The sequence below is a fragment of the Schistocerca piceifrons genome, chromosome 1 (assembly GCF_021461385.2).
Source record: "Schistocerca piceifrons isolate TAMUIC-IGC-003096 chromosome 1, iqSchPice1.1, whole genome shotgun sequence".
Classification (NCBI taxonomy): domain Eukaryota; kingdom Metazoa; phylum Arthropoda; class Insecta; order Orthoptera; family Acrididae; genus Schistocerca; species Schistocerca piceifrons.
Genome location: NC_060138.1, coordinates 528,727,774 through 528,751,186, shown reverse-complemented (window position 1 = coordinate 528,751,186; position 23,413 = coordinate 528,727,774). Strand labels below are relative to the sequence as shown.

Sequence of the window (23,413 nt, the reverse complement as noted above, 5' to 3'; positions counted from 1 at the left end):
ATTTTGAGTTGTAATGTCCACAAACAAAACAAATACACTCTTCTATATTAAAGAAGTGTTGTGAACAAGCTGATAGGTTAAGTCTCTTGTACTCCATTCCATGTATCAGATCTCATTATTTCTTGCAGAGTATTCTTTGTTTTGTTATAAATTAAATTTAATCTTGAGCTTTTAATATGTTTACATCATAGCATATTCCTAATTGTGTACAAATATTGGAAAATAGTGATTTATGTAAATTTAATTTAAATACCTCCAAACACATTGACACAGTTGTACATGGATGCTGTAGTTACAAAGTTGATAGTTAGTACTTTTTAATTACCATAAATATTTGACCTGCTACAGATCTCATACTGGGTCACAATTTTTTTCGACCACTTTTGTCAAACATCTTTAAACTGCATAGTATTTGCATTTGTGCACAGGCATGCCAAAATGAATTGCACTATTTTATAATAATTATTAGCTTTTGCACTAATTACTTTAGCACATTTTTGAATGCTTTTATGTTGATTTTTGTTTGCTTTGCTTGTTTATTGCAGAACTTTTACGTATCTAGTCCACAACAAACTGGGAACCGCCTTTAATTGTGAAGTTTGAGAAGTTCTGTTGTGCTCTTATGCTGAAGCAGAAATGGGCTTTGTGATTCTGTTTTATAATGTAGGTGATCTTTAGCAGTTTCAAGTAAATTAATGTGTAGTTATTCTTTCTGTGTAAATAATACATCCTGTTGTTGTGAATATGTCGGGATATTTACAGAAGAATGTATATTTTGAAGGAGATACTTAAATTCTATATATGGAACAAAGTGAAATTTCAGAAACATTCACAGTATTTTCGGAAAACATGTGTTCAGTATTAAACAGCAGGTATTGTTGGGTAACTGTAGACTTGTAATGGCTAGAGGGAAAAGATCAGAGAGCAAATGTATCCCTGTTAAATTTTTGTTGTTAGGAATTCTCTTTAGTGTTCTTGTTCCACATTGGGAGCTTCATGGTGATAGGGAACTTAGTGAGAGAAAAGGCATTAAATTGCAAAATGGCCCAGGGAAACAGTATTATCAAGGCTGAAATTAGAATGCTATTTTATAATGCTTGTAATTCCATTCTCCACTGTCGTTAAACAGCTACACGAGCAGCAAGTATGTGTTCTTTTGATTGTTTATGAATGGTAACAGGATTTTTAACAATTTTATATATGTTCCTTTCCTTTTTTGTCTCAGATTTTATAGAAAATGTTTGTATATTTATGTATTTATTTATTTTGTTAATGTTTGTTTTTCACATACAAGGAAAATGGTGGCACAGATTGTTTTTAAAGACATGTTTGCATGTTTTTGTGAACACACACAGTAGTATTTTATTTTAGGGAAACATTGTTGTAATCATTGTTATTATTATTATGTTTAAATTGATATACACATTGTATTTCCTGTATGGCGTAATTAGTGCTGTGGATTGAACTTCTTTCTTCAGATGCGGGTAGAGATACAGTGAGCTGCTTCCATTTGTCCTCAAAATTTGTTTCCTTTTAAGCATGTGTAAATTTGTTATAGTTAATTGTTGTAATGATGAATTGGAGTTACTATGAAGAGATTACTTCATGTTTGAGATTACCTAATTTTCACACTGGAAAACTTTACTGTTTCTAGAACATATTATCTTTCATAGTGGCAATAATTCCCAACAATTCAAAAAGATTTTTCCATGACTGATATGTACAGAGAATAATACAGTGAAGTTTAACATATTTGCTTTGTGTTGAAAAATGAAAATCTGCGTCTCTTTTTCACTTCTGTGAATTGACAGGAATGTCCAAATTTTATTGTGAGTTACCCATTGCTCCTGATAATCAAAATGGCATACATTAGGTATGCATTTCCTTAATTACAAATTTGTGTTGAGTTTTACCACATTTAAATTATATAATATCTTACAGACACAGCTGGCTCAGTAGGCATGGTAGTTTTATGAGATGATGATGCATGGTACTTGCATAAATTGCATAATTGTAAGCAATAAGTAATTGTCTTTCACAACTCAAAGGTCTCATACACTGAATATCTTTTGGTCACTACTAAGTTTATCATTTACCATGCATTTGTTTACAGAATTCGTATACTAACACAATCAATCACATTTCTTGAGTGATCATAACCACAATACTTTAATTTGACTGAATGTTGTATAATGCATGTCCATTTCATGGAATTATTCGCTATAAAAATTTTACATATTTCTGACAGTCAGCAAAAGAATATATGTTTCAGACTTTCATTGTTGCAATTTAGCGATCTTGGGAAAGGTAGCATTCCATTATATTGATATTCCAAATTTGTTTTTTGTGATTCTAGGAAATGCAACTTTGAAAATGTAGAGGCACATGTAGAATTTTGCACACACTAGGACAGAGGCATAACACATTATTAATTTTCTAATAGGGGGATATTTTTGGTATACCATTGACACAGTAAATCAGTGTTTTATTGTTCCCTCTTTTTTCATATAAAATTGATAAAGTTGAAGATATGGCTTGTTTGTCAGCATATTTATGAATGCCATGCCTTGCGGAATTCTGTACCTGCATGTTTCTGATTGTGATCTATCAAGAAGCATCATAAGAGCTATTCACACTATTTTGACATAAATACTGTACATCCATTAAATAAGAAAGTAAAAAGAAATGTGTAATAGAACTGAAATCACAAAAGAATATCCATGCGGTTCAGTGAAACATTTTTGATAGATACGCAAATTAGACTCATGGTTGGCACTGTTAACATTTAGAATTTTTTAAATTGCTTATCAGGAAGAGGTAAATCAGAAAATGGAGAAAACAGAGTAAGACATACAAGTGTTGAAAGAAGAAGAAAAATTTTCTCTATCCCCTTGTTTAAATGCAAGGAACAACCGTTTTCTGCAAATTCTTTCCTGCTTCTTAGATCTGTTGATCCAGCATTTGGAAGGATATTTTTTCATTTGAAAGGATATTTTTTCATCTGATGCTTTCTTCCATTTCCCATATTTTCCTTTCTTTCAATAAATTAAAAAAATGAATACTGTTTCTTTTTAACCCTTCAGTCACGAATTATTTTTTCCTGAAAAAAAAAAAATCATGACTTTGCTATCCAGTCCTTCAAATTAAATTATTTTTCAGATGTATAAAATATTCCGAGGTGCCCCCCAACGTGGGATACAATGCATCCCTCAAATGAGGACATTGTGTTCAAGTAGGTGCAGTAAAAGTCGAAAAGTCAAAGTATTTAATTTATTTCACCAAAATACATAAATTACACAAAGCCTACTTAATGATTATATACATAAACTATGGTTTCACACTTGTGAAGAATGATAATCAAAGAAACATTTTTTTTCCTATCCAGACGTAAGTGAATGCTACAGTTTACACAATAAAATTTGGTTTTGCCTTTGCAACCTGGTTTCTTCACCTGTCCAAAGATTTTTTTGTCAGCGACCATTGGAAGGTGCCCAGTGTTGTCCACACAAACATCATCTTCTGGATGAACTTCCGCATTGGCTCTTTTTGAAGTACTTGGAGATGGCATTGGACTCTCATTAGTGGGACGCCCCCTTTTCATGGCAGCTGGCTGATCTATTTTTGCTAGCACTTTGGCCACTCGTGCCATAAAGCAAAGCAAATCAGTGATCTTATTTTTAGGAACATATAATTCTGATGTGTTTTTCTTGTACTCAAATCATGCATTTACACATGCAATATCAATCACATGAGCAAACTTGCGAAGCGTCCAGTTTTGCGATCCAATGAATGTGCAATAAACTGTGAAAAGAAAATCCATGTTGTCGACCCCTCCTGTATGTTGATTGTAAACTTGAATAATTTATGGGCGGTCAATTTCAACATATTTCTTTTCAGTTTTATCCCATCTTTTACACACATCTTTGTGTCCAGTTCCCACAAAATTCAATGTCGTTACCACTGGCTTACTGTTATACCATTTTGTTACTATAACTTCTCTATCTTCATTTAGTACCTCAACAGCGCATCTACCACAGTACTTCATGTCTTTGTCACTCGAAAATGGTGGGTTCTTGAAGCGATTTTGGCGCACCATACAGATTGCATACATATTCTTGTTTCTTAAGTACTGCACAGGAGACTGTAACTTGAGAAATAATTATCGAAAATGAGAAGCACATTTGCTTCATTGATTGTTTCTGCTAATTTCATCACTACTGATGCACCAAGACCAAAAATTTTTAACATTGCTGGATCAAGTTCTGTCATTGAGCCTAGATATATTACAAAATCAGATATTTGACAGCTTGTTCCGTATAGTGCAAATATTTTTATTCCCCATAGTTTTTCAATTTGCCCTGCACATACTGGTTTACATTCAGTAATCCTTTGAAAGGCACCATTTGCTCATTGACACTAAGAAGTTATTCTGTTGGTAAACTCAGCAACCATTCTGTTATGGAATTGTATATTGACCAGACTTTCCAAAATCGATCATTTTTATCAGGATCACTTGTTATGTCAAGACAGTGGACATTCTGTCTCAGTTTTAGAAAGTGGTTAATTGACATAGTGTCTGCTATTTGGGAAATACATAGCTGTGGCTCCCAGTAATATCTAATCCTGGGGTATTTCAAGTATCCCATCAAAATGTGAATTCCAATAAGTACCGAGAGAGGTGGTGCAGTGGCTAGCACACTGGACTCGCATTCAGGAGGATGACGGTTGAATCCTGCGTCTGACCATCCTGATTTAATTTTTCCGTGATTTCCCTAAATCGCTCCAGGCAAATGCCAGGATGGTTTCTTTGAAAGGGCATGGCCAACTTCCTTCCACATCCTTCCCTAATCTGATGAGACCGATGACCTTGCTGTCTGGTCTCCACCCCCAAGCAACCCAACCCACCAATATGTGAAAGTATTTCTTTTCTGTCGTAGAAGCAAAATTACCTACACTTCTGTAAACTATATAAATATCCGTGCATTCCACACATTTCTGCACAAGAACATCAGTGAAATATTTTTTTAAAAATTGGTAGGGACTCTCAAGCTTATCTGCTGGTTACCATTCGATGAAAGAAGATATATAAGTGAGTTCTCTTTTCCTTCACCATACTTTTTAGGTGTTAACTGTCCAAAATTATGATGCCACACTTAAGATCAACAGCATCCATCACATCAGTTTCAGACACAATATCTATTTCAGGACGGTCTTGTTCATTGTCATTGTTTTGTGCTCCAATGATAAGGGGATCTCCAGAACCTATAATAAAAAATGCTATTACAAAAAGAAAAACTTATAAAAAATGTACATCTGAGTAGCCCAGATGAAAAAGCTGCTAAATTCATTTTATGTCAATTTTGAAGTGGCCACACAGCGATGTAGATTTTTTCAGTGCCTACATGATGGAATATGTTTCAGGCTACAAAACCGGCTGCCGACCATTGAAAAATGGCTGTCGAAAACCATGTTCAGTTTCAGAAATAGCTAACTGCATGTTGCCTTCGGGTGCAAAGCTCACCAAATGCCTAATAGGCATGGCTGTCGCCCTGCCATGTCTGGAAGCAAAGCACATGAACAGACATCAGACTTACCAATCTGGACATTCAAAGCTACCTTTCAGTCTGTTACGATTTTTCTTATTCAGCTTTAAATTGGCTGCACCGGAACAAATTCATACACAACAATAACATTCTCGCTGCCGATGTATTGTTGTTTGGATGGGATGAGTGTTTCATGATTATCTCATTGTCACTTATCATGCAGTTAGCGAGCTTTGCATCTAGACTACTCAGCTTACAATACACCAGAGGAGGTAAAACATCTAACATTACCTCCATCATTGTCCTCTTGTTCAAAATTATCGCCAGGGTCATCGGATAGATCATCAATTTCAGATGAATTAAGGAGCTCTATAACTACTTCTTCTGTAAGTGGCCTTCACCTATCTTGGACTCGGGAATTGTGAATCACCTTAAGATAACTAATAAGACAGAAAAGTAATGACCTAAACTTATACACTATTACAACCTTTCAATCACAATGTCCTCATTTGGAGAAATGTATAAAGTTATAAATATGTCACTTATCTTTTGTTCTGAAAGACACTTTTAGTTTCCAACTTCAAGAATGCACCTTTCTACGCACAAATCAATGTTTTTACCAAAACTCAGAAGATATTAACCGGCTGATGGAAGGTACAAAGATTACTGGGAAGCATCCCTGTGACTATGCACATTCAGTTTTGCTTTCTGATACCACAGATTGACAGGAGATGTTGACACTGATCTCAAATAAACTCTCTGCTTGTGACAATATGGAGACAACAATCACAAATAGTAAAATTTAACAAAGTTTAATATAAGTTACTAAGCATGTATTTAGTATGTCCTTATAGGATGATGCCTTGACCGAAAGGGTTAATGTGCCTGTCAGCCAGATTTTACTCCTTCCTGTTTCTTTAGATGATACCTAAGTCTACCTAAATTCTTTATTAGATTGCAGTAAGTGATGTTAGCTGTAGCTCTGAGCACCAGAATGAAATTTGAAGACTGTAAGTTAGCAGCCTAACAAAGTCATTAGTATTAAAATAACAGCCCATTCATAAGGTATTTAAAATCATTTCACTTTGGTACATACCGTAGTCCATGTGACAATTTGGCAAAGCATTGAAAGTTTCAGATAATTATTGCCAGTTATGGTCAGTTGTTTATGTTGTTGTTAAAACTCTCTTTGTAAGTAATTTAACTCCGAAGAAACATTATCCCATGTTTTCTCTTGTCGCAGTCTCATAATGTTCATACACATTTTGTATCGTAACACCAGATATGGAGCAGTGATTACTCATCATTAACTTTTAATGTGTCTGTAGACAAAGAAAACTGTTGACTGGGGCAACTGGTGCACAGCCAAGAAAAAGTCTCTCATAACACAGTCTCTAGCTTTGAAGCACCTGTGATGTGGCTGCACACAGTATGCTAAATTGTTGCTGTTTTCCTCTGTGTCTTTACAGAGACGCAAATGCCGTCATGGACCATCTTCACATCACAGCAAGATGTGTCTTCTGAACTGAACTGTTGAGTCAGTTAGTTATGACAATCATCACATTGGTCAGTGTGATGAGCTGCACCACAGGTAGTCTGCAACTTCCTTGCCAACTTTTCTTCGTTTCTTGCCACAGTGGAATAGTTAAAGCTAAAGTTATCAGGAAATATCTTAAAATTACACTTTCATGTAGCTTCTCTACATTCTGATTCAAGCATTTATAATATCTCATAACAAATTGACAAATTCTCTCCATATAAAGTTCTGTGCCTGTAAATAGCAGCCAGCTGCTGGCAATATACTGAGTTCTTCACTGGAATCAAAATAATGGCAACCAAGTCATTTTGTCATGTTCCTAAAAAGATGAAGTCACTTGGAGACAAGTCTACACTGTAGACTGGATATTCAGAAATGTCCCGTTTGAGCTGAGAAACAATTCTTGTTTACTGGACAGCGTTGCCAAATGTTTTTATTGCAAAACTGCAGTGCCACTAGCCAAGAGACCATGTAATTTTGTTTTATTGGATCTTCTCATTTTTCTTCACGTCGGCTTCAAATGGATTATCCTTCTCCATTTCATAAATTCTATAAACAAGATTTCTTCAGTGTCCCAACGTCTCTGGCTGACATGTGACATGCTTGTAATTTTGGTTACCCAGTAGGCATTGTGACTCCACATCATTGATGTTTCCTTTGTCTTTGTGTTAAGAACTGTGGCCCAATCAGCAGCTACGATTCTGTTCAGTGGGGCTTCTCCAATTGCACTGCTGTGACAGTCAGTAGAAGCAGTCCCCCTTGGAGTTGCACAGTTCTCAGAAAGGAGGCCTATACTGTAATAAGCACAGAATGCTAGGTACCTTAATTGTTCACCACAGTTTCATCCAAAACAGAGAAGTCTGCAAACAGTACTCAGGCAATTGAAGTGTCATGAAATGCTGTCCCCCCTGCCGCCCCCCCTTTCTGTTCCCCAGCTTTTTGTCAACTACAGACTAACAGCCACTGCTGTCACAGTCATGAACAGGCACACTCCCTGTCTTAAATGTAACCATTGACACACAAAACCTTCACTCATCACAGCCCATATGTAGCACAAATTTCATTAATAATATCAGATTTTTGTTGCTAAAAACAATGTTCAGAATAGATTTCATGTTTCGTGAGATTTTCAGATGCAGCACTTGCTGTGAATAGTGAAAGCAGTCTGGCTTTCTCACTATTGCAACTCTAAACACAATTAATCTACTTCGCGAGTCAATGAAGCAACTGTTCTGTCACCACACCCCTCCCCACCATTTACTTAGTATGCTACACAAAAATGAAGTTGCTTTCCAGGGAGTCCTCATATAAATAGATATTGAGTCTTTGTCCTGACAGGTGCACATTCTGTTTCACTTATTGATAAGCCTGAGAAATTCCATTACATAGCAACATTCAAATGACTTACTGCAATTTATATTGCACCTGGAAGTACATTATATGGTTACACATACAGCAGCATATGTTAGATATAACTGATTAGGTCTTCATTACTTCTAAAGGTGATGCATGTCACCTCATTGATGTCAGCTGTACTCCAGCTTGTAGGCTGCGAACACTTGGAAGCTATTGCTAGACGTTGTTTAATTGATGTCTTTTTTTTTTTTTAGATTAGAAACTTTTTTACCCTGTGATATGTTTTCATAATTACTACAACGTAATTCAGTAACCAAAAGAGTAACAGTAACAACTCACCTAAATGTTGGGGTACTTGCGTTGTCCACAGCACATAAACAAGACTGACACCTTTTGGACCACTTCTCCAGAGCTAGGGAGAGAGAACACCATACGCACGCACGCACGCACGCACACACACACACACACACACACACACACACACACACACACACACACACACACAATGCAACAGCGCTACATGTGCAGGGTGTGCCACCAGGTGAGCTCATTCTGACCTGTGACAGTGGGGTTATATGTAGCACACAATGATGTGGACTGGATTGTGCTTCATAAGCTGTGTTATCAGTATACTTCCCCATAGCACTAGTTTCTATGAATTACACAGATTAATCTTGTCCTCCCACTTAACATGTCATCTTTACAGTAAGTAGCAATCTATCTTTTCCTTATATTGTTGATATTCCAACCTCGAGTCCCAATTGTTTGATTTTGTCCTAACAGCTTTTCTTCCGTCCCACAACCTTGTGAGGATGTTTTCCTTTTTACTATTCTGTATGACATTTCTGTTATCAGTGTTCATTCTTTCCTGCGTTTATTCATCTCCTTCCAAACCACACACATTTCCAAACCACACTGTATCAGTGACCTCATCTGTGCAAACACATGGCTTCATGACCGCACAGATTATTGATGCAGCATCTTCCCACTGATAATTATAATTATTCCTGTTGAACCCACTTCCTCCATTGTCCTCACCTATCATCTGTAATGAAGTACCATATGAAAAGAAGCTCCATAAATGTTCAGCCAGACCTTGATAAAATTTATGAAGTGGTGCAAAGATTGGTAACTTGCTTTAAATGTTCAGAAATGTAAAATTGTGCACTTTAAAAACAAAAAAATTTAATATCGTATGACTGTAATATCAGTGATTCACAGTTGGAATCGGTTAACTCATTGAAATACCTGGGTGTAACACTTTGTAGCGATATGAAAATTAATGATAACGTAGGCTCAGTTCTGGGTAAAGCAGGTTGTAGACTTCATTTTATTGATAGAATACTGGCAAAATGCATCTAATCTGCAAAAGGAGATTGCTCACAAGTCACTTGATCAACCTATCCTAGAACGTTGCTCAAGCATGTGCGACCCATATAAGTAGGACTAACAGAGAATATTGAACATATACAGAGAAGAGCAGCACATGGTAACATGGAAGAATGTCACAGAGATCTTAAAGAAACTGAAGATAGTGCAATCTGTCCTGAAAAAGCCTACATACAAAGTTTCAGGAACTGGCTTCAAATGATGATTCTAGGAATATACTACAACTCCCCAGGTTTTGCTCCCACAGGGATCGTGAGGACAAGATTATATTAATTACAGCACACATGGAGACATTTAAACAACCATAATATCTGTCACACTGGGACTTACCTTGCCATGTACTTCACAGTGGTTTGTAGAGTATAGATGTAGATTATTATTTTCCGCACCTACCCACACCCCACAGACTTGTGGTCCTCAACCTAAACAATTCCCATTCCCACTCTCTTCTATTATCCCAACACATGAATACTTCCATATATCCTTTTCTCCCATGTTTCTATATGTTTTTAATGTATTTGTGCATATTTTTTATAGTTTCGTGCATTTTCTGTATTTTTATGTATCTATGCATGTTTTTGTTTATCTTTCTTTCTTTTTATGATTGTTTTCTGTTATCTAGCTCTTCTCTCAACCATGTAACATCTCCTTTTGCCCATTTCCACATCATTCTCATTTCTCCTATGCCATTCCTCCCACAATGGACCCTACTCCATCCTTCAGCACCAGTTTCCCTTTCCCTGGCTAAAATCCAATCTGATATCATATTTCTTAAGTGCTGCCTAAACCATGGAAACACCCCCCCCCCCCCCCTGCCAATGGCCTAACCATAAAAATTTTTTTCTCCAGATCCCACCCGTCCTTTCAAAATGACCTCCTCCTTTTCAGATTCCGCTAGTCCCTGGCCCTTATAAACCTGGTACTCCAGAGACACACCTCCTTGACATAGGCATCCCAGAACCACCTCTGCTCTCTCTGCAAGATGCTACTGCTACGTGCAATCCCTGCTACATACATCACATCTGTGAAATTGAATACCTTGCTCTCCAGCACCTGGAGTAGCATTCCAGACACCAACTCCATAAGTTATCCAACCTGCTGATATCTTACTGCCACCTTGTTGCACCACTTTCCAACTTCTTTCCTACCCACAGTGTTCCTCCTCCTCAACCCCTCATAGGATCCTCCCTACGATCCTACCTAGCTGACTTTTTCAACTTGCCACAGTCCCAAACCTCCCTACTAACAATCCACCAAATTGACAGCTGAAACATATCCATAACACTGTTGTTAACCTTACCACCAAGACCCTCAGCCCCACAGAAGTTTGTCTCATCCAAAGGCCCCACCTTAAGCCCTACAGCCAAATGCCATGTTGACCTTGTCAAAGACCTACTCTCCTTCATCCGATCCCTGCATTGGAAACACTTCTTTGCCGCCAATCCCTCCAACCAAAGCAAACATTAAATGCTGCCTTCCCAGTTCATACCTTCATCCAGCTGTGGTTCCCCCCCCCAACTAACTACCTACCTCCTGGTAACCTTCCAAGAATTCCATACCTCCAACTTGGCCTCACCATCCTTTCAGCAGAAGAAACGACAGCCATACACAACCTCGAGACGAATCCTGACCTAATCATCCTGTCTTCAGAAAAAGGTTCCACCACTTTCATTATGAATCACAGTGACTGCGTGGCGGAAGGCCTCTACCAATTACATCACTTCTCCATATATGAACTCTGCCAGAGGTATCCCCTCCCAGAAGTCCAACATAACCTCCAATCCCATCTTAAAGCCTTAGGGCCACCCCAGAACCTCACCCCTGAATCCGTTTCCCTCCTTGCCCTATGACACCCTGCACACCCGCCTTCCATATCCTCCCCAAAATCCACAAACCCAACGATCTTGGATGATGATTGTAGCTAGTTATTGTGCCTTATCTGGCCAACACCTTCAATCATTTGCCCATCATCTATCCTCCCATTTTAAAGGCACAAACCACGTTGTTCCCGACTTTCCCTTTTCAAAGGCACCAACCACTTCATTCACCGACTCTCCCTTTTCAAAGGCACCAACCACTTCGTTCACCGACTCTCCCTTTTCAAAGGCACCAACCACTTCGTTCACCGACTCTCCACCATACATACCCCTATACTACCTGGACCCCTGCTCACCACTGGTGATGCCCCTTCCCTATACACCAATATCCCTGATGCACATGGTCATACTGCTATTGAACGCTACCTTTCTCAATGTGCTTCAGCCTCCAAACCCACTATAACATTCACCTTACTAACTTTATCCTAACTCAAACTACTACTCCTTTGTGGGAAGATATATAAACAAATCTGCATTACTAGCATGGGCACCTGCATGGCATCTTCCCATGCCAACGTGTTTAAAGACCATCTAGAGGAGACCTTCCTAGTCTCCCAGAACACCAAACCTTTAACCTGGTTCAGGTTCATTGATGACATATTCATGATCTGGATTCTGGGCCAAGACACCCAGTCCTCACTCCTTCACAACCTTAACACCTTATCTCCCATCTGCTTCACTTGGTCCTCCTCAACCCAGTGTGCTGCCTTCCTGGGCATTGACCAACTCCTCTCTGATGGCTCCGTCCACACCTCGGTCCTTATTAAACAGTACCTGCATTTCACCAGGTGTCATCTCTTATTGGCAAAAAATCCCTCCCATACAGTCTGGGTACACTGGGCTGGTTTATCTACAATGAGAAGAACTCTCTTGCTCAGTATGATAAAGGTCTCACAGATCATTCACAGAGGCACTATACCTCCCTCCCCCCCCCCCTCCCCCAGACCTAGTCCACAGATAGATTCCCATACCATTCTCCCCCCACTCCCAATCCTCCCCCCACCCCCAAGAATCAGCTACAAAGGAGTGCTGCCTTCGTCAGCCAATACGACCCAGACTGGAACAGCTGAACTACATCCTTCATCAGGGTTTTGATCACCTACCATCATGCCCTGAAATGAGGGACATCCTACCCAGGATACTTCCTGCCCCTCCTAAAGTGGTGTTTGGTTGCCCACCCAACTTGCACAACACCCTAGTCCATCCCAATCCCAGCCCCTTACCACAGGGATCATATTACCCTGGAAGACTCAGATGCAAAACTCCCTGATTCATCCAGTCAGCACTTCCTGTCCTGTCACAAGCTTATCCTACACCATCAGAGGCCAAACCACCTGTGAAAGCATCAATGTCATGTACTAGCTCTGCTGCAATCATTGAAAACCTATTTATATTGGTATTACTACCAACCAGCTGTCCACCTGTGTGTGCGGCCACTGCCAGAGTGGCGAAGAGCAAAGTACACCACCCTATGGCACAACATGCAGATGAAAATAACTTGCTTGATTTCGATGGCTGCTTTATAATCTAGGCCATCTGGATACTCCCCTCCATCACCAGGTATTCTGAAATGCACACTCATCCTTACAACACATTCTCCACTCCCAAAATTATCAGAGCCTCAACCTACAGTAACCTACTTTCACTACATCCTCCACCCAACCGTTTCCACTTCCTTTGTCTGATAAGCTCCTTCCTACTCTCGGCTCCCACCATCTTTGTGTGCTGCCATTGCCAGTGCACCCAACCATCTTTCCCCTTCCCTGTTTCTCTCCTCCTTCACTCCCCATTCCCCTTGCGGTGCTACGCATGTTGGTAGTCTAGTTCCTGCACATTCCACCAGACAGCATTCTTCTCTCCTCCACTCTAGCCCCACCCACCTGTATCCTGCATCCTGCTATTCCTTCCTCTTCCCTGCCACCTCCTCCATGTTGCTGCTTCCATTCTAAGTGAAAGTTGCATTCTGGTCTGAGCTGTTGGAGACGGTGGTCATGGGTGCGTAAGGTGTGCTTGCTCATGTTAAGAAGTGTGTGTGTGTGTGTGTGTGTGTGTGTGTGTGTGTGTGTGTTGTGAAGAAGGCATTGGCCAAAAGCGAAATATGTAACTGCCTTTTCATTGTGCCTGTTGTGCCTGTTTACAATTCAATGTATTATCTTTATGGTGAGTTGTGAGTTGCAGTCTATCTTTTCCTTATACTGTTGATAGTCCTACCAATAAATTCTTTCATAGCATAATCATACTGGCCTTAATGTCCACTAAGACACTTCCCTCCCCCCTACTGCATGACCCTATTATTACTCATTCTGCAACACACCCTCTTCTCCACACTCTCCTTCCTCTGTTACATCTTGTCACCCCGTACTCAAATAAATCTCTTTCTCTCTTTTGTCTTTTCATAAATATGATTTTCCTGTCCTTTATTTTATTATGTTTAATAAATGAGGTACTAGTAACCTGAATTCATATGAATGAGGGTTTTATTTAGTAAACAGTGTGAACATGAGACTTCATTTAAGATAAATTAATTTGTGGTAGTGACTTAGGGAACAATTGACAGGAATGGGGGAAAGAAATACAGTAGAAAAAGAATGGGTAGCTCTGAGGGATGAAGTAGTGAAGGCAGCAGAAGATCAAGTAGGTAAAAAGACAAGGGCTAGTAGAAATCCTTGGGTAACAGAAGAAATATTGAATTTAATTGATGAAAGGAGAAAATATAAAAATACAGTAAATGAAGCAGGCAAAAAGTAATACAAATGTCTCAAAAATGAGATCAATAGGCAGTGCAAAATGGCTACAGGAATGACTAGAGGACAAATGTAAGGATGTAGAGGCTTATCTCACTAGGGGTAAGATAGATACTGCCTACAGGAAAATTAAAGAGACCTTTGGAGAAAAGAAAACCACTTGTATGAATATCAAGAGCTCAGATGGAAACCCAGTTCTAAGCAAAGAAGGGAAAGCAGAAAGGTGGAAGGAGTATATAGAGGGTCTATACAAGGGCGATGTACTTGAGGACAATATTATGGAAATGGAAGAGGATGGAGATGAAGATGAAATGGGAGATAAGATACTGCGTGAAGAGTTTGACAGAGCACTGAAAGACCTGAGTCGAAACAAGGCCCCGGGAGTAGACAACATTCCATTAGAACTACTGACAGCCTTGGGAGAGCCAGTCCTGACAAAACTCTTCCATCTGGTGAGCAAGATGTATGAGACAAGCGAAATACCCTCAGACTTCAAGAAGAATATAATAATTCCAATCCCAAAGAAAGCAGGTGTTGACAGATGTGAAAATTACCGAACTATCAGTTTAATAAATCACAGCTGCAAAATACTAATGCGAATTCTTTACAGACGAATGGAAAAACTGGTAGAAGCCGACCTCGGGGAAGATCAGTTTGGATCTTAGAAAATAGATTAAGGAAAGGCAAACCTACGTTTCTAGCATTTGTAGACTTAGAGAAAGCTTTTGACAATGTTGACTGGAATACTCTCTTTCAAATTCTAAAGATGGCAGCTGTAAAATACAGGGAGCAAAAGGCTATTTACAATTTGTACAGAAACCAAATGGCAGTCATAAGAGTCGAGGGACGTGAAAGGGAAGCAGTGGTTGGGAAGGGAGTGAGACAGGGTTGTAGCCTCTCCCCGATGTTATTCAATCTGTATATTGAGCAAGCAGTAAAGGAAACAAAAGAAAAATTTGGAGTAGGAATTAAAATCCATGGAGATGAATAAAAAACTTTGTGGTTTGCCGATGACATTGTAATTCTGTCAGAGACAGCAAAGGACCTGGAAGAGCAGTTGAATGGAATGGACAGTGTCTTGAAAGGAGGATATAAGATGAACATCAACAAAAGCAAAACGAGGATAATGGAATGTAGTCGAATTAAATCGGGTGATGCTGAGGGAATTAGATTAGGAAATGAGACACTTAAAGTAGTAAAGGAGTTTTGCTATTTGGGGAGCAAAATAACTGATGATGGTCGAAATAGAGAGGATATAAAATGTAGACTGGCAATGGCAAGGAAAGCGTTTCTGAAGAAGAGAAATTTGTTAACATCGAGTATAGATTTAAGTGTCAGGAAGTCATTTCTGAAAGTATTTGTATGGAGTGTAGCCATGTATGGAAGTGAAACATGGACGATAAATAGTTTGGACAAGAAGAGAATAGAAGCTTTCGAAATGTGGTGCTACAGAAGAATGCTGAAGATTAGATGGGTATATCACATAACTAATGAGGAAGTATTGAATAGGATTGGGGAGAAGAGAAGTTTGTGGCACAACTTGACCAGAAGAAGGGATCGATTGGTAGGACATGTTCTGAGGCATCAAGGGATCACCAAGTTAGTATTGGAGGGCAGCGTGGAGGGTAAAAATCGTAGAGGGAGACCAAGAGATGAATACACTAAGCAGATTCAGAAGGATGTAGGTTGCAGTAAGTATTGGGAGATGAAGAAGATTGCACAGGATAGAGTAGTATGGAGAGCTGCATCAAACCAGTCTCAGGACTGAAGTCAACAACAACAAACAGTGACTTTAAACACAAATGTATGATTTAGACTATAGTTATTTTATCTTGCAGTGTAGCACCTTATGCTCTGTCCATTATAGTGGGGGATAATGCAGATAATTTAAATACCTTCTGACTAAATGAACATGAACACAACTGAAGTGTTTTAGGTACACACACATTTGTTGTTATTAAAATAAAATGCCTTGTTATCAAACATCATAGGTAATTCCCCCTTAAGGAGAGTACTAAAACACCATTAGTTTTTATGGCATTTTTTCCTGTCTCATTCTTGTTGTCATATATACACTGTTTTTCGTCTTCCTCACTTCTGTCTAGTACTTTTTTTTTGGGGGGGGGGGTACTTTGCTTGAATTTGTTTGATTTTTTCCTCTCTTTTCGTTTCTTTTTGGCATGTATTCTGTGTAGATGTTTAGTTTCGTCACTCATTGTATAGCAGAGATGTGAGTCGCAGATAGGCCCAAAAAAAAAAGTGTGTCAAAATAGGCTTTCAGCCACCAAGGCCTTCATCAAAAATAGATGACACACACTGTGTGTGTGTGGGGGGGGGGGGGGGTCTATTTTTGATGAAGGACTTGCTGGGCATAAGCTTATTTGTGACTGTCTTCTCATTGTGCCTATCTTCCTTTTCATAATATTGCTTTTTCTGATATAGTGAGTCCATGTAAGTCTGTATGCTTTTTGTAGTTTGTGATCCTTTCTTCATTGCATGTTGAGCTCAACCCTGTTTTCTATATAAGCTCTTCCAAGTATTTGAAACTTTTTACTTGCTATCTTTTTATACTTATTTACCAGTAGGTGTCTATGGATTTTGTGTCCATCTACTGGTTTTTTTTTCCCCCAAATGATATTTGTGATCCTGTTTTGGCTGAATTATTGTGTAATGTCTCCAGACCTTCTTTGGCTTCTTTTCTGTTACTGGTGAGGTGGCACAGAGGTTAGTAAACTAGACTCACATTCAGGACGACGGGGATCAAATCCCCGTCTGGCTGTGCAGATTTAGGTTTTCTGTGATTTTCCTAACTCACTCCAGGCAAATGCCAGGATGAAAAGTGCACAGTCAATTTCCTTCCACATCCTTCTGTAATTTGAGCTTGTTCTCCATTTAAGATGACCACGCAGCTGACAAGACATTAGAGTTTAATATTTCTTCCTTCCTTCTTTCCTGTTACCTGTTATGATGACTATATAATAAGCAAATTTCAGGTTCTATTTTTATACCATTGACTCCTTTGTACCATGTCCTGATTATTTTCTCTAAAACTGAGGTAAATACAATAGGTGACAGGCCATTTCATTGTCTCACTCTATCTTGATTATGTATGGTTCCAAGATCTCTCCCACATACTTCACTTTGGATGTTGTATTTGTTAACATTTCATGGATTAAATTTTTTTTAACATTGTTTTGGGAAACAGCAATCTAAATTTATAATGTCGATAGTAAACATAGTCATGGTCGCTTATAAATTGTTACTTTTTATTTGTGAAGGACCGGTTTTGATCTACTACAAAGATCATCAGATCTATATTCTGAGAAGAGGAATAGAACACATTACTTACAGTTGGAATGGACATTAATATACAGTAATGTAGTAAAAGGGTGCAACATGGATTACCCTTAGGATCCAGGATCGAGTCCTGGTCCAACATAAATTTTCATTTGTCACCACTGAATTCATTTTTAGACCCAGTTGTGGCCGATGCCAGCATTTATTTCATTTCTTTAAGTACTGGTCAGCAATTCTGTCTTGATTTATTAGATAAATATAATCAGGCTTTTTCAATCTTCTGGAACTCACAACACCAGTCAGAATTGTGAGAGATCCTTTGGGCTTTCACCACCAAACCCTCAACACAAACCAATAATCATGACAGAACAATGGGAAAAAGTCCACTACCCTGGGCCCCAGTCAGTAAGATTGGGTAATAGAACTGATCATCAGATTCTGGGGGATCAGGAATATCATGAAGAGAAGAGCTGGAGCTTAACAAAAATCCTCAAAAGCAAGAGAATATTTTACATGGGAACACTCACCATGACATGCTAATGAAACTGTTTAAATTGAAACAACTATCAAACACCATGACTAAATACTATTGTTACAGTGTACATGATTATCAGATGACAACCACTTTTACTCAGGAAACAACAAAATATACAAGAAAAGGCCAGCCACAATCATTCCAGCAAGAATTCTCAAATTCTTCAGCACAGGATTTGTAGTAGTCAAACTGGTACTGGAATTTACAATAGATTTCACCTCAAAACTAGAAAAAGTATCATCACTCATGCCAAGATATGGAAACAGCCTATACATTAATCAACACAAATGCCCATACAAATAGAAGAATTCTTAGATTTGAAAGGCATTTAGGCAGGGAAAGAACATTCAGGCACACAACAGGAAAACATGGTCCACAAGCAAACAAGAATGGAGAGTACCTGATAAATTCCTGATGGAAATTTCACATCAAAATCATGTCAACACAATTCCAGATACCAATCAAGAAACTATGTAATTGAAAATCCCCCAACAACACATGAGAATTTCAGATAGACTACATAGCAATTCCATGAAAAACTATGAATGTAGGAAAGGAGTTTTCAAATCTGATCATCCCACTCCAAATCAAAGTGAAATTTATATGCAACAGACAAATCAAAAGAACCAACAGAAGTTTGACAACTAAACAAGAAAGTAATAATAGAAACAATTAAGAAAGTTGAGAGTAATTACTGTACAGAACTGTCAGAAAAAACTTAAAAAATGATAAAATTGGGCATCCACCTAGAAAACGGAAATACATGGTGGACTGTGAGATGCAACAGAGCCATAGAAGACGGAATACAAACTTGGTAAAAATTTAACAGCCACCGAACATGCAAAAAGAATTGAAGAATTGAACAATATACATAAAACCTCTTTGAAAGTAATCCACAGAGAAAAAAAAGAGGTTAAGGAACAACAGATTGAAGGAGATGGAAAAAAAAAGAAAATGAAATTTTCACAGAATATTCGAAGAAAACATGACAGGATATGAACTGTTGAGCTTGTGCTTCAAACGAAAAGATGAAACACTTGAGACATATCCAAACAATATCCCTGAAATATCAAAACAATATTTTTGACACACTACTCAGCTGCAATAAAGCAACACAGAGTCCACAGTTATAAAAACCAAAACTAAACCTGGATTCCAAATCCGCATATTGTGAATGTAATAAAATCATTGAGAGCACCTAAGACCAAGAAAAAATTACACCCAAAACACACAGAATCATTGAAAATATCTGGGAAACGGGAAGTTAGCCCCTTCCACAAAAAGGAGACAAAACGGACCACAATAACTATAGAATAATTTTACTACTATCTGTCACAAACAATATTCTATCCAAATGCTGTTAAATTGGCTAGACATTCAGACAGATCCATGCATGGGAGAATACGCGGGAAGGGTTCAGGAAGTGAAGATCACGCAGTGAACAGATCTGGTGCCTAAGAACAGTGTAGCAACTAGGAAGTCCAGGAACACCGCAATAACATTTGTCAATTTCAAGAAGGCTGACAACTTCATAGATAGATAAACACTCTTCCAAAACACTGTAGAGAATAATGTGGACAAGAAGACCAGAAAGCAAATCCATGAAATTTATTTAGCAAACAGTGATGGCCATGTTTAAGTTGTTACTTTTTATTTGTGGATGAGCGGTTTCGATCTGTTACAGAGATCATCAGATCTGTATTCTGTGAAAAGGGATAGCCTTTAGTTAAAATTGAAATGGACATTAATATATAACAATGTGGTAAAAAGGCACAGCATGATATACCCTTGGTAGTAGGGATCTGTGGCATGGAGCAGGCCCATCTGTGCTGGTGTTGAGCACACTTTTGAATTCGGCTTGACTGCTGGTAGTTAAATAGCGGAAGCCTCATCCATTGTCTCGGACGTAGCGTCATGAAGTGGTCGGTAGGATACCAGTTTGGTAAACAGTGAGACAGTATACATTCTGGCATTAATCAAAGATCTTATAGATTCCCATTAACATTCAGTCCGTAACCATACAGCTGCTACGGTCGCAGGTTCGAATCCTGCCTCGGGCGTGGGTGTGTGTGATGTCCTTAGGTTTGAGTAGTTCTAAGTCTAGGGGACTGATGACCTCCGATGTTAAGTCCCATAGTGCCTAGATCCATGCCCATTAACAAGGCGCCAGCTAGTAACCATGGAAACTGTGTAATCGGTAAGTACAGTCATTTGCCAACACATCTATGGAACCAGCAGCAATTAGTGTAATACACTTATGTAATGCATATTTTATTTAAATTAGCTGCTTGTTATATCGATATGTTTACCCAGATACAATTAGTCTTTGTCTAAATGATGAGTCACTGCTTGTAAAGGAAGATACAGACCTAAAGCATGAATTACAAGACATACAGCCACTTTTTACTGGTGCAAGGTACATTTATGCCTCAAGAGAGCACCGGACTCCAGATGAAAATACGTTTTAGTTGCAAAGAGTGATAAAATTAATGATAGCGATAAATTGTCATGGCAAGAGCCATCCTGTATGGTCACTCAATAAATATGCACGGATAATAGCATTACTTTTGCACAGACACAACGTTCATCATTTAAATGGCCATATCACTGTTTAAATTAATAATACATTCTGTGTCATTCGTACTGTGAGACTGTCTTATTATAATTTTAAACAGTGCTTTACATGTGTGGTCACTGCATCATGCTGGTTTCCTGGCAAGAGTTCAGGATAGAGTGCAACCACACTGAAACAATCTTAATGGCTGTCAAGCCCTGTCTATTTTCAACTTCATGAGATAAAATATTAGTAATGCTAGTAGACACATACAAACGTGTCAGCACAATCCTAGCTTTCTCAGAGAGGAGACATGGACAGGTTGGGAAGGGTTAACAAGACACAACAGGTCACACGGACCCCAGGCTGAGTAGTCAAGGTGATGATACACGAAGATCATCTTATATGCACAAATTCATCAAACTGCTTTATCATAGTTACATTAATGTTCTTTTAAAGATACTGAAAGTTGACCTGAAATGTAAAGTTACAGAAACTATCACAATTTTTGACAGGTATCGTAGTGAGGAAAACTCGTTCTAGATTCACCAGTTTGTTTCTTATTATAGTGTCTCATTGTACCCTGTTCTTGTTTGCCTTGCTACTGTGTTCAAATAAATAGAGGGTGAGTCAGTTGGAAAGTTACATGTCTTTGAGGGGTGATAATGTAAGTAATTCTGAACAAAAAAAACTTCATACGGACATATGTCCTATTTGAAATGCTTTCTGAGATAGAACTTGTTTAATATCACTTTTGTTGAATAACTCGAAAGCTGAACTCTTCAGGGAAAATGTGTTGCAGTACAAAATTAAACTGCTTTAAATTTCCTACAAAAAAGTCCTATTCATTTTTTCTCTAGGACTAATAGTTCACTTGAAGCATGCATGAGAATATTGAACATATTGCATGACGTGTGCGCTGTAGCTTAGGTAGTGTTTATAACTCAATTTGTGCTGGTTTCCTGACTTGATAGACAACAAGTGCTCTGTATCAATTTATTCATCTCAACCTCCTCTACACTGCTGAGATACATTGCAAACAATGGCCATGTTTGAGTAATACAGAAAATAAATGATGTACGTTAAATATCTTCTATTTTGGAAACCATTTGGAATAGCGCATATGTCTAAGTGAGAATTTTTTTGTTCAGAATCCTTAATACTATGACCCCTCAAAGCATGTACCTTTCCTCCTGACTTGTCCCATATCTCATAACTCCAATTAAATAGTTATGAAGCACACAATACACACACAAAATTAAATCTGGAATAAATACAAAAAAAATTAAATTGGGAATATAAATTAACACTCTGAAAACCGTATTAAGGGAAAACAGGACAAGCAGACCAGGTTAAAAATGCACACGAGTATTTAAAAAAAAAAAAAAAAAAAACTGAGTAGCAAATCTCAAGCTTGTGGGTTTGATAGTGCCTTGATTAGGAGATGGTGATCTGATGCAAAATGGAAAAATTTAAAGGCTAGATGTAAAAATTTTTGAAAGAATGGAAAGCTACTCAATCTCTTGTTCGAGGACGTTACAGATACAGCTGATTTGAAATTCTAGATTCTAATATTTTGCTCTTTGTTTCTTAACACAAACTTTCATTGATTGTGTATATTGTATATTGTGACATATTGTACATTTTTCAAATATTTGCAAGTGCTGTGCAGAATTTGTACTGTATTGTGAATTATAAATTAAAATTGTGGCTGATGCTTAGAAGGCTAGTTGGTGACAGGAGAATGCACATATAAAAAGTATTAAAATTTGCAAGTTTTCAGAACCAGTGGCTTATCGGATGGTAATTCTCCCCTGACCGGGAGTGCCTGGCAACTTTGCTGAACTGTACTCCTTTTCCTAAACCTCCCCAGTCCTTTTCCTTCATCCCTCTTCCTCATCCTAAAAAACTTCTGCTAGGAGGAGGCGCCACTGGCTCCAAAAGCTTGCAGATTTTAATACCTTATGTATATATGTTCTCCTGCCACTGCTTGATGAGTAGATTTTGTATTGCAATTACATTATATTTTCAAAAATTGATTATTTTCATTGAGTTTGTGATGGGTGACACCTTCCAGTGACTTCTGCATAATAGGTGGTAAACAGTGCACAGATCTATAAAGATACTGAATGAAATGTATGTAGCTGTCAAGAGGGCAATGTGTGAACCCTTCAGTGACTGCCATAGAAGAATCTTCTTGAAAAGTCTCTCACAAAATCAAAAGAAATTCTGTTTGTATGTAAATGTTGTTAGTGTCCACACACAGGAACTGAAATTGATGGTAGCAAAGCAAAGTAAGAAATACTCAGCTTCATTTTCAAATGTTTATGAAGGAATATATAGATTTACTACCCCCGGTTTACATTTTGCACCACTGCAAAGATGAGTGATGCATATACTAGTGTCTGTGGTGTTGAAGAAACCTAAATTGCTAAAATTAAACAAGGCTCCAGGGCCCGATAGAACTTTGTCTGATTCTCTCCAGTATTTCCAGCTGCGCTAGCTCCCATTTTAGCTGTGATATACCATAGATCCCTTGAACCAAGAACTGTAGCCAGTGATCGGAGAAAAAGCCAGAATG

General features: G+C 38.3%; 1 protein-coding gene across 4 annotated transcripts in view; it reads left to right on the top strand.

Moving 5' to 3' along the window:
• The window catches only part of LOC124798588 (sodium/hydrogen exchanger 7), a 168,313-nt gene that overhangs the window by 103,176 nt on the left and 41,724 nt on the right, over positions 1–23,413 (top strand). The window contains exon 15 of one of the 4 annotated variants that reach the window (XR_007016960.1): positions 546–663. The exons of 2 other annotated variants lie outside the window; for them this stretch is intronic. Coding sequence is in view for 1 of the 2 variants with exons in the window: in XM_047262072.1 (XP_047118028.1) it covers positions 546–590 (45 nt within the window). In the remaining variant the exon portion in view is untranslated. Of the gene's footprint in view, positions 1–545; positions 1,602–23,413 lie in introns of those variants that run through there. One more of the 4 variants, XM_047262072.1, reaches the window with a different exon arrangement.